Source organism: Mytilus trossulus, chromosome 7 (assembly GCF_036588685.1).
Source record: "Mytilus trossulus isolate FHL-02 chromosome 7, PNRI_Mtr1.1.1.hap1, whole genome shotgun sequence".
Lineage (NCBI taxonomy): Eukaryota > Metazoa > Mollusca > Bivalvia > Mytilida > Mytilidae > Mytilus > Mytilus trossulus.
Genome location: NC_086379.1, coordinates 56,414,020 through 56,427,419, shown reverse-complemented (window position 1 = coordinate 56,427,419; position 13,400 = coordinate 56,414,020). Strand labels below are relative to the sequence as shown.

At 33.1% G+C, this 13,400-nt stretch overlaps 1 protein-coding gene across 2 annotated transcripts in view; it reads right to left on the bottom strand.

The window, feature by feature from the left end:
* Nucleotides 1-8,150: 8,150 nt before the first annotated feature.
* LOC134725365 (neurogenic protein mastermind-like) overlaps nucleotides 8,151-13,400 on the bottom strand; it is a 44,236-nt gene continuing 38,986 nt past the window's right edge. For both annotated transcript variants that reach the window (XM_063589122.1, XM_063589123.1), the window contains exons 12-15: nucleotides 13,024-13,095; nucleotides 9,996-10,819; nucleotides 8,780-8,969; nucleotides 8,151-8,388 (exon numbers count right to left, since the gene is read on the bottom strand). In XM_063589122.1, the coding sequence (XP_063445192.1) occupies nucleotides 8,782-8,969; nucleotides 9,996-10,819; nucleotides 13,024-13,095 (1,084 nt within the window). In that variant the 3' untranslated portion in view covers nucleotides 8,151-8,388; nucleotides 8,780-8,781. The remainder of the gene's footprint in view (nucleotides 8,389-8,779; nucleotides 8,970-9,995; nucleotides 10,820-13,023; nucleotides 13,096-13,400) is intronic.

The following is a 13,400-nucleotide window of genomic DNA, read 5'->3' as shown; positions in this document are numbered from 1 at the left end:
AAATGTATTGCGCAATACTGCGCAATTAAAGATTCTTCTGGAAATTTTTTTAATTTGAAATTTGAAAAATTGAAGAAAAAAAAAACATGAACCCGTTAAAAACTTTGGAACCCCTCAAACTTTTTGAATCCCCCTTTTAGCAATTACCCCCAAACTCAATCGTAGAATTTCTCTTGTAGTAAAGAACTTTGTAGTATAATCTTAGAGAGATCCATACTCTTAAACACAAGCTATTGTCTGGAAACTAGGAAAATGTTTGTTTTGACCCCTTTTTGGCCCTTTATTCCAAAACTGATGGCACCATAACCCCCAAATCTTCTACTTGTGGTATTTAATAGTGTGACTTTAAAGCAACTGAAATACTTATACACGACTAATTACTTAGTATCCTGAATAAGAAAAATGCTTGTTTTGGGACCCTAATTAATAAACTATGAAAAAACATCACCCCCAAAATCAATCCCAACCTTCTCTTTGGGGTATTGAAACCTCTTGAAAATTTTCATAGCTAGATCCATTCACTTACACTAAAGTTATTGTCCAGAAACAAAATGTATCGTCATACGATGACAACGCAGACGCCATCGTGTCGTATTCAAATTAACATTGACCACCGAACCGTGAAAATGAGGACGTCAGATGACCAGACAGACAAGTACGCATAAAAATTATTCCATATGATACACGAAATATAACTGACCTTTTGCTGTTATAATTTAAAAAACAGTCAAAAACACAACACAACTGCACAAGGCGATGAACCATGCCAGACATACGTGGTGCACCTTATTATTACAGTCACCAATCATTCCATACGCCAAATATAGTGATCCTATAACTGATAGAACCAGGAAAATGTGGCCAAGGTCATAAGAACCTTTCCAGACAATATGTACCCATCACAATTGTTCCATAAACGGAATAGGATTAACCTAGTGCTTATAATATCTGAAAATAGTGCAAACCACAAAAAATAAACATCATCAAATGAATGATGAAAATGAGAACATCTTTAGATGAAGTCTGTCAGACGGACATGTTCACCTTACAACCATTCCATACATCAAATATAGTGGCATATAAACTTTAAAATCTTTCGAAAACCTAAAAAAATGTCTTATCCTATGCAGATTACCGTAGCCGTATTTGGCACAACTTTTTAGAAAATTAGGTTTTTAATGTACATTGACATGTAATGGTTTACGTTCATGAATAGTTATTTGGATGAAGAGTTGTCTCATTGGCACTCACACTCCATCTTCCTATATCTATCTTAAACTTTATACTTGTTTGGCTTCATAAATTTGGTCTGAGCATCAACAATGAGTCGTCTGAAGACGTAACGCGAGTCTGGTGTATTAAATTATAATCATGATACCTTTGATATCTATTTGCTGACAGTATCTTAGAAAAAGACAAAAACAACAAAGATTAAACATTGTCTAATGAGCCATGATATTGGGGTAAATGTCAGATAAAACCTACCAGTCTGACATAAACAACTTACAATCATTCCACAAACCAAATATAGTTGACGTATTGCTTATAGAATCGGAGATAGGGACGTAACTTTGATCAGTGAGATTGAGATCAGGTGAACCCTATATGACAGACATGTTTATATTTGATACGTTTCCCTCAGTTTCAGTTTCTAACCCGGATTTGTTTTTTTCTCTATTGATTTCTGAATTTTAAACAGCGATATACTACTGTTGCCTTTATTTATATAGATGTTACTAAAAATCCCACTGTAAAAAATGTAATCAAGCATTAATTCAACCATAAAATTGAGGTCAAGGACCAATTACAGATGGAATCCTCTCAACATAAGGTATCTATACACAAGGTATGAAGTATCCATATCTTCGACCACATTAAACCTATAGCGTTAGCCATATAGTTAATGCCTTTACTGTCACAGATGCTGCAATGTAAAAACTTCATTGCAGGCAAAACAAAAACATAACATTGACCAATAAACCATAAAACTGAGATCAAGGTCAGATGGTTTTAGCAAGACAAACATGTTTAAATTTCAGTCATTTCGTACATTAAATTCATTTGACCTATTGTCTATAGTACTTCAAAAGCAGACCAAAACACAAAAACTTAACACTGACCAATGGACCACAAGAGACTGACATATACCCCTAACGATAATTTCCAAATGCCACATATTATTTACATACCACTTACAGTATCTTAGAAACAGACCTTATCACGTAACTTAAACATGACAACTGATCCATGAAATGAGGTCGAGGCCAGGTGACCCTGTCTAACAGACAGTGCAGACGTTGCAGGGAACCCATATCTCAAACATAATTATCCTTTTACTCATATGTGAGAAATTTTCATGTCAAAAATTATTATTTCTCAGGCAGATGCTGCAACATGAAATTGAGGTCAAGGACAATGGACAAATTACAGACAGAAACTTCGTGACATAAGGACGATAAGTTGCCTGCATACATGATAGGAAGCATCCAAGTCTTGTACCTTCAGAATATAAAGCTTTATAATACAAGAGTTTATACGCTGAAATGTCTCGCCTTTTTACTAATCATTGATATTAGGTTGATAGTCTTAAATATAAAGCTTTATTACCACAGTCACATAAACTTTACATTAACCATGAAAACTAAACATTGACCAATGAACTATGAAAAATATGTTAAGGTCAGATGAACCATGCTATGCAGACATGTAACGCTAACAATTTTTCCAAACAACAAATATTGTTGACCTATAGTTGAGTAAGAAAAACAAACAAACCAAAACACAAACACTCAACACTGAGCAATGTTCGGTGAAAATGAGATCAAGGTTAAAAAAAAACCTGTGCAACTGACATGTTGATTAGAAAATATTTCCATCAACCAAATATAGTTGACCTATTGCATATAGTATTAGAAAAAAGACCAAAACTAAAAAAAAATAACTTTGACCACTGAACCATGAAAATGAGGTCAAGGTCAGATGACAACTGTCAGCTAGACATGCACACCTTACAATCATTACATAAACCAAATATAGTAGACCTATTGCATAAAGTATCAGAAAAAACAACCAAAGCACAAAAACTTAACTACAATGTATAACCACTGAACCATGAAAATGAGGTTAAGGTCAGATGACACCTGTAAGTTGGACATGTACACCTTACAGTCCTTCCATACTCGACTTATTGCTCCTATTATCTGAGATATAGACTCGACCACCAAAATCTAATCTTTTTCACTGATCCATGAAATGGGGTTGAGTTTAAGTGAAAACTGGCCGACAGGCATGAGGACCTCGCAAGGTATGTACATATAAAATATATATATCCTATCACTTATAATAAGAAAGAATTTGACATTACAAAAAAAGATTACTTTTTTTTCAAGTAGCCACTGAACCATGAAAATGAGGTCAATGACATTTGACATGTGACTGACACTAACTTCGTAACATGACGCATCTATATACAATAAAATTAACGGTACCAATTTTCTTGCACCAGATGCGCATTTCGACAATACATGTCTCTTCAGTGATGCTCGTGGCCAAAATATTTGAAATCCAAGGCTTATCTAAAAGATGAAGATCTATAATAAAAAAGGCCCAAAAAGTATAGCTTAATACGTGAAATGAATCAGAGCTTTGCATGAGGGAGATACTAGTATATTCCTTAATTTATAATAATTTCTAACATTTTGTAACAGCAAATACAAAAAGAGGGACGAAAGATACCAAAGGGACAGTCAAACTCATAAATCTAAAACAAACTTACAACGCCATGGCTAAAAATGAAAAAGACAAACAGAAAAACAATAGAACACATGACACAACATAGAAAACTAAAGAATAAACAACACGAACCCCACCAAAAACTAGGGGTGATCTCAGGTGCTCCGGAAGGGTAAGCAGATCCTGCTCCACATGTGGCACCCATCTTATTGCTTATGTGATTACAAATCCGGTAAATAGTCTAATTCGGTAGGTCACATTCATGAAAGGGAAGGGGATTGTAGTTACGGCGTTAGAAACATATCCGATATCATTTGTTAAACGGTTATACCATAACGGTCAACCAACTCGTGATGGCGTCCGTAAAATTTACGAAGGGATGATTTCAACTTCACCATTTGGAACTCTTGGTTTAATTGCTTCCTTGTGTGCAGTAACCCTCATTCAAGAAAATCATGATAGGAAATGCAAGCACGGGAATATCGTAACAATTGGGAGATATATACCCCGTATGCAGGTGCTCCTGGAATGTTGCTACTTAGAAATGGAAAGTTCACAATTGGAAAGCTGAAATGATCTCTTTTGTCGTAAAGTTTTGTCTTCAACCGACCCTCATTGCCAATTTCTAGATGTAAGTCAAGATATGAAGCCGACTTAACTGTATCTGTAGTATCCTTTATCTCCAATTCGATGTGATAGATGCGTTCCACATAGTCACCAAATTTTGAATTGTTTAGTGAAAGAACATCATCTATATAGCGGAAAAGAGTTAAAGGATATTGCTAACTTCTTATCTTTCTTTCTAAGAAGTTCCTGCATGAAGTCAGCCCAATAATAATAAAGAAACAAGTCACCAAGTTTATATGCTGAAATGTCTCGCCTTTTTACTAATCATTGATATTAGGTTGATAGTCTTAAATATAAAGCTTTATTACCACAGTCACATAAACTTTACATTAACCATGAAAACTAAACATTGACCAATGAACTATGAAAAATATGTTAAGGTCAGATGAACCATGCTATGCAGACATGTAACGCTAACAATTCTTCCAAACAACAAATATTGTTGACCTATGGTTTATAGTTGAGTAAGAAAAACAAACAAACCGAAACACAAACACTTAATCTTTGGAATCTTTGGAATTTTTAAGTATCCACATCTGATTCACGCCACCTCTAGAATAGGCAGTTTCATAATAACTTTGAAGCCCGTCAAAGTATGCATCCAGGTCTTCCACCTTCTAAAATATAGATTTTTTAAGAAGTTAGCTACTATTGCTGCTGCCACCGCCAGATCACTATCCCTATGTCGAGCTTTCCGCAACAATAGTTGCAGGCTCAGCAAAATTGCTTTGCTGAGCAGTCTGATACAACCGCAGAGGTTGAAGCATTAACAGCTGGGACAAATTAAGACACAATACTCAAGCTTGATACTGTACGAATTTGGATTGTGATCAAATTTTTGAGATAATATAGGTTTTTGACACAAAATAAGTTTGGTCAAAAGTCTTACAAATCTATTGCACTATACTGTGCAATCGAAGATTTCTTTTTGAAAATGTTTTGGTCCACAATTCCTAAACGTTGGCCAAATAACCCCTAAAAGGAATCTCAATCTTCTACTAGTAGCATTAAACATTGTGAAACAATTTCAGACCAATTGAAATACTTGTACACCTGTATTATCCTGAAACTAGAAAAAATACTTGTTTCGGGGTTCTAATTCCTAAACGATTGGGACCATCATCCCAAAATCAATCCCAAAGTTCCTGTTGTGGTATTGAACCTTCTTCAAATTTTTTTATAGAGATCCACTCACTAAAAATAAGTTATTATCTGGAATCTAATGTGTCTTCGGACAAAGACGACAACATGATATTAATTTTTTTTGAAGTCGTATAAAAATAAGCTAAGACCAGGCTGAATAACAGTTGTGTTTCTTCACAGGTGATACAAAAAAGGTCAAGCCCTGAAAAGTTGGGGCAAGTATGAACACAACATTCAAGCTTGATAAAGTTCTGAATCTAGATTTTGAAATACTAGTAGGACATATTCCTTTAATGGTAAAATATCAAAAGACACATCCTTCTTTTTTAGGTATTAAACCTTGTGGTACAATTCATAGAGATCCAAAGACTTATACTCAAGTTATTTCCTGAAACCAGAAAATCCTAGTTTGTCCCATAACCTCAATGATTAATCCCAACCATTCTTTTCAGGTATGAAACCTTGTGGTTTAATTTCATAGAGATCCATACACTTATACTCAAGTAGTTATCTTGCAACCAAATATCTTCTGACATTTGGCATGCCACAAAACCAGGTTCAACCCACCACTTTCATTCCCCTTTAAAAGTGTCCTGTACCAAGTCAGGAAGATGGCCATTGTTATATTATTGTTTGTTTATGTGTGCGTTGCATTTTAACGTTGAGTTGTTTGTGTTTTCTCTTATTTTTGAGATATTGAGATAAGACGTGGCACGGTACTTGTCTATCCCAAATTCATGTATTTGGTTTTCATGTTATATTTGTTGTTCTCGTGGTGTTTTGTCTGATGCATGGTCCGTTTCTGTGTGTGTTGCGTTTCGATGTTATGTCGTTGTTCTCCTCTTATATTTAATGCGTTTCCCTCGGTTTTGGTTTGTTACCCCGACTTTAAATTTCTTCTAAGAGAAATCTATCACTCATTGATTAATTTACCTGAGTAAAAAATTTATCTGCTTAATTGATGGAAATAACATGTTGACTATTAATATTAAAACTGTATATGAGTTTGAATGTATTATATTTTCCAAATGTTGAATGTAAACACTGATTCAAACATTAATAAAAGTTGATTTCTCAAAAAATTCAACATTATTCCTATCTCCCCCAAAAAAATAATATAATAACTCTAAAAATTGTGATTTTTATATATTAAGGCCTTCTTAAAAGTATTCTATAACTAAACAAAAACTAAAAGATGCAAATTTTCATACGAAAAATACTTTTTTTTTAAAACAAACTTTTTATGATTAAATTATTATCTATTTGAACAGATTGAAAAAAATATTATAAATGTTTTTAATACACCTGAAATCACAGGCATTTTTTTTTAATTTTGAAACATGTAATTTCTATCAGTTTAACAGATAAACTTTTTACTCTGGTAGATTAATCAATGAGTGATAGATTTCTCTTAGAAGAAATTTAAAGGTCCTGGTGAATAAACTATACAGAGAACAATACCTGTTGTATTTGTTAGATGGGACAATAGAACTGCCAAAAATTTAAATGGACAGGTAACTATCAGGTGAATCTATGGAAAGGTTCAATAGGGTGCGCAATAACAACTTGTTTAAAGGGAAGTTTTAGTTGTTGTTTTTTTTATAGCTAAAATGATTGTGATATGAAAATTGAATCCAAAACTTGATTTAAAGTTATCAAAAACCTAAAGCAGGATCAATAAACATGAAAAATTCTCATAATATACTTTTATGGCACATAATTAAACAATCTTATGTTCATCTCCATACTCAGTTTTACGTTTAAATTAATACTAACTGCACTGAAATAGTCTGTTTTTTTCTCTATGAAATAAAACAAATTTTTTATCATATTTCTCATTAGTCTTTTATTGGTATCATTTCTTAGAAAAATAAAGTAATAAAAAGACACGATAGAAACCCTTTTACAGATCAATGATACAGTATTTTATCATTGTGATAGAAAGGTTCTTTATAAAGAATCCAGGCTATGTTTTTCAATATAATAGTATGTATATAATGAATTGTGTAAATGAATAAAAATAACTACACTGAAATGTTCACAATGATAAAAAAAGAATGAAAACTTAATATAGCAAAGTACTATATTGACTAATTAAAAAAAACCCTCTTTTTTCATTTTTTTTTTATCATGTTCTAAAATCAAATATGTCTGTTTTGGGTGTTTCGGTTTTATATATTTTTTTTATATTGAACCTTACAGAACTGGAATTTCTTATTAATATTTCTTAGATCAATTAAAATATAAAAGTCATACACATGGATAATCATAATGTTAACTTAACAACCAACTGCAGCTGTTATATGTAAGGTAATGAATCTTTATAAATGTTAACTTAACAACCAACTGCAGCTGTTATATGTAAGGTAATGAATCTGTATAAATGTTAACTTAACAACCAACTGCAGCTGTTATATGTAAGGTAATGAATCTGTATAAATGTTAACTTAACAACCAACTGCAGCTGTTATATATGTAAGGTAATGAATCTGTATAAATGTTAACTTAACAACCAACTGCAGCTGTTATATGTAAGGTAATGAATCTTTATAAATGTTAACTTAACAACCAACTGCAGCTGTTATATGTAAGGTAATGAATCTTTATAAATGTTAACTTAACAACCAACTGCAGCTGTTATATGTAAGGTAATGAATCTTTATAGATGTTAACTTAACAACCAACTGCAGCTGTTATATGTAAGGTAATGAATCTGTATAAATGTTAACTTAACAACCAACTGCAGCTGTTATATATGTAAGATAATGAATCTGTATAAAAACCAATTCAATTTTTCATCCTCTATGATAATCACATATTCATACACAAGTCAGTATTTATCTTTCACATATTACTCAGTGGTCTTGGTAGTTCAGAATGAAGACCCTGAAAGTAAAAAATACAAATGCATTTACATAAAATTCAAAACTCAATTGTCCTCAATGAATAATAAACAGACTGGCTGTAGCAAATTTACATGTATAACTCCGATGTTGTATGTGAGGTTGTATTTAAATGGTCAAAGTCATCCAGAACTATGATCTTGAAGTAGGAGAGATGTCATGTCCTATTAGATCATTTTAATTTTTCTTGTATGCTAAACTTCTAATTGTTTCTCTTGATTTTAAAAGTAAGTAACAAATCATTTTTTTGTGGCAGTAAGTATCTACTTATTTTCAATGTTTATAAAGATATATGCCATTAAAAAATGTGTAGTCAGAGTGACAGAAATTCAATTTCCAAAAAGGATAATATCCCTATCCACTTCATTATATACCTTCAATATGTCTTCCTTCCAGAAAATTTTCCCATCAATGGCATCGGACCACCTTTTCCTCCACCTCTCTGTTTATTTCCTCCTCTCCCTCTCTGGTTATTTTGTCCTCCCCTTGTTCTCTGGTTTTGATTTCTGCCTACTATTAGTGACATGTTTGGTTTCTTGAATACTGAATCGTTCCTTAAGGAACCTACAAAGTAAATTTATAATGAAATTCACAATCTACACAAACAACAAACGCATATATTGTATATCAAACTTAACCTCCAATTGCTGAAAAATTCATGTTGTGCCTTGCATGTGTGTATCCTGAAACTTCCAGTCATTGTGTTATTGTTACATGGTACAATTTTTGTTTTCTTGTCTTTCAATTTTGCTATAAATCTGCTTTGTCTATATGCCTTATTGGGTTTCTTTGTTACATATGATGTGGCTCTGTTCTGATACATCCAATCATTGTGTTATTGTGCTATGGTAGTTTTTGTATAATCCTGGTTATTTTGATAACTTGTGTATCCTTGTCTTACATTTTTGCTATTGTACTGTGTCTATATCATGTTTATTACTTTTTGTGCTTCTTTGTTACATATTTGTTTGTTTTTATAGCAACACAATGTTAAATGCTGTACCCTGCCTTTTGACATTTTTACATACTATGTCTATATCATATATGTTATGTTCACATTTTGTTGTCAGTATAATAGAATTGAATATGACTGTCATACAAATGAGAGGTTTAGCTAGCTATAAAACCAGGTTTAATCCACCATTTTCTACACAAGAAAATACCTGTACCAAGTCAGGAATAAGACAGTTGTTATCCATTCGTTTGATGTGTTTGAACTTTTGATTTTGCCATTTGATTAGGGACTTTCCGTTTTGAATTTTCCTCGGTGTTCAGTATTTGAGTGATATTACTTTTCAATGCTGATGTTTGGTTAATTATTTTAACATTGATCAACATATCATCATGTATTTTGTTTCATATCTTTGGTTGACTTTAGTATCTGTAGAACCAATGATTTCTAAACTACATACAAGTACTTGGGATTTAAGCTCTGCCTTTTTGCGAGTGTTGTATACAGAATCTGTTAAGACTGGGCAATGATCAAGTTTCATATGTAAGCTACTGATTATATCTGCTGTTTAAGTATAAATTGACCAACTATGAGTATTAAAATACGAATAACAATTTATATGTTACCTTACCACTTACCTTGCATGGTTGTATCCATTACATAATCATTATATGTCCTTTTCATTGGTTCTTCTGTAAATTTACGTTTCTTGGGTGAAAACATTTCACTCATACCAGATGACCCCTTACTGCTGTATATATCTGGATAACTAATAGGTTGATTTCTATCAGCACTCAACATGTCTGATTTATCGTTGTAACCTGAACCTACATTTGTTCTCCTCTGGTACGTGTCACCCATATCTCGCTGCATGTTGTCCCTACGCCTTGGGCTAAAATCATCTCCAGTATCTCTAACATAATCATCATATTGACCCCCACCCATACCACTGTCCATTTTTTGTCTATATCCAGCATCCATACTTCTTTTAGAACCTTGATTATAATTATCCATGCTCCTATCATCTGCCATGCCTCCATAACCTTGACTAAGTCTATCAGCAAACTGATCTCTACCACCTGAACCACCAAAGTCATTGCCTCCTCTCTGTGTTAACCTATTGCTTCCTCCATCATTATATGTCTCATCACCATATCCAATATGTATATTAGGCCCTGCACCAAAATCACCACCACCTTCCATGTGTAAATCATCCTCGTTATAATTCCCAGCAAGTTTAGCAAGCCTTTGATTAGCAGGAGTATCAAACTTCCCTCTATGACTTTGAGAATTACCCCTCATTCCCATTTCATTATCCATCAGACTGGTATGACTTTGAGAATTACCCCCCATTCCCATTTGATTATCCATCAGACTGGTTATTTTTCCCAATCCTGCTGCATTTCCCTGATTTCTGCCATCTCTTCCTCCTGATAGATTCCTTGGATTACCTCTGCCTCCTCTGTTTTAAATGAAATAAAATTTTCTGTGAAAAATCTAACACTTGTATCCAAGTAACTGTTTCTGACAGTAGGATTTCCAAGAAACAATAACTTTCAATTCTTAATTTTCATCAACACCTTACATTCTGCAGTTGAACCTTTCTTGACAGTTTTCTTAAAAATAATGGGACACCCGTTTATCTTCAAGGAGGGTTTTGGAACCCGCCTTTTTTAAGCTGATCAATGCATTTGAATGGGGGCATGTAGTTGGAACCCCCTTTTAAAATGGCTGGATCCACCACTGTAACAGTAAGACTTAATTATTTGTTTAAGATTGCTAACAAAATTTGAAGTTATATTTGTTTTATCCATGTCAAAATGTTTCTGTTTTGTCCCATCTATTTTTTCCTTGTTCAGCTGTACAATTGTCATTTTTCATTTGATGTGTTTTAACGTCCCAATCCATTACTATCAGATATTTAGGAGGTACCTAACACAACAGGGAGATCACTCTGTTAAGTCAGCTAAATGTTTTAATTACGTTATATTGTAAAAGGATTATTAAGCTTTCCAATGATCAAAATTGGTGTTTGTCAAACTGCTATATAACCAGTGTAATTTTTCTGACATAACAGTTGGTTCAAAATTTTTGAATTTTTGATATTGTTGTTAAAGGGTCAAAGTAACATAAAAAGACAAAAGTTTTGTGAAAATTAAGTGAGCCAAATAAGTTTTAGTCAACATGTTAGGTATCACCTTAAAGGAGCCATGTAAATATTATTTTTGTGTATGTACATTTTATACCAAAATGGCCCCTTTTATTTCAAATAAACCGTTTAACATATATATCTTACCTTCATGTGATCAATTATAAATACGGTATGTATGTGTATACTTTTTCCTCATCATAACATCTCTCTGCATACAAAGCTGCATCTTATAACTGAGTATTTTGCATAGGGTTAAAATCCAAAATAGGTATGTTTCAGGAATTGTTTCATTTGGTCTCAAGGATATCATGAAATAGGTTTTGGAATCAATCTCATTCAGACAGGCACAGTTTTAAACTTAAAAACAGATGCTAATTTAAATGACCTGTATATTCCATATGGAGAGGAATTTATGAATAATGGGAATGAATAATAGTCCTTTAAGATTACTGCAGGAGACAGATGGAAGCAACCAAGGTTTAAACTTTTTCTCCAAAAACTATTGAACATTCATCTCTATTGAATCCGTTGGTGCCTTTAAAAGTCAGATTATTCTTAGATTGATTGATTGGTGTTTAATGCCACTTTCAACACTAATGTGCTATTTTGTGGTGGTAAGATTTAATTGGAGAAAAACCACCAACCTTCCGTAGTAAAACCGACTATCCTAGTCAATTAAGATTGGAGTCAAGTGCTCCAGCTGATTTTGATCTCACAACTACAGTATTGACTGGTTAGTGATTACTGTAGTTGAAATACTTAACCACTTGGCCACTGAAGCCCCTTAATGTAACTGACTGTGCAAGGGCTAACCAGCCATTCACCACACCAGTTAGTTACTGAGGTCCAGATTATTTTAAGACGATATATTCTTTAAAAATCTTTGTAGGAAAGTGGAAAGAATCTTCTACAGAAATTGAATGTCCCCTCATGGAACTAGCTACCCATTTTGCCATTGTATAATGTAGCTCTTTAGATAAATATGTCATCATATACACCTTATCACTAATCCCAGACGCTTGAACTTTTGACGCATACAACAATCACTTTTTCATTGTGGCGTCAGATATTTTGTTTTAAGACGTCAAAATTTTACGGGAACCTGTGTGATATCCAGTAATGGCTGACAATAGGGATAAGGGGTATTATAAAACAGCATCATTTGTCATGTAATCTAGGGCTGTTTTTCTCCATACCTTCTTTGACAGAAGTTTCAGCTTGCATGTAAATGGAGAATTTGACGTTAATCAATTATTTCTTGGTGACATAGTCTATGCTGTTGAAAGTGGTAGCTTTCATGTACTTTCCATTAGTCATAGACATTAATGTGATGTTTCACATCATTATTAATTATATATGGGTAATCTGATAATAAATGGGTTAATAAGTTTGAAACAACCTAGTACCATGTATCATAAAAGCAGACAAGTTTTCGCATTCAAATCCAAAATCACCCTCGTAGAACAGTTCTTGCAAATTGTTTTCTTGAGGAATCTTAATTTTAATGTATTTACATTTGACTATCAACTGCATCAAGGGCCGACTCAAACAAGTCCACAACAGAATCTTTCTGGTCGATTGGTCCACTGTAAAAATAGGAAAATCATGCTTACAGGGACAATTCATCAGATGGTTTAGTTAGATGTTGAATATGGTAACAGTTGCTGCCTTTTTACAAAATTTAAGACCCATGTAATGGAAAGGCTATAAAAAAATAAAATTGTAAATATTATATCCTAGAGGTTTTTAATGTGTCCAATATGTTAAGTTGTAGTCTGCACATATGTATAAAGCTGGCAAACAAACATTCAAAAATCTTCATGAAAGATATGTAAATATCTTCATTTCAGATACTACCAGTATGTGTGCCATATGCTGATGGTAGCGAGAC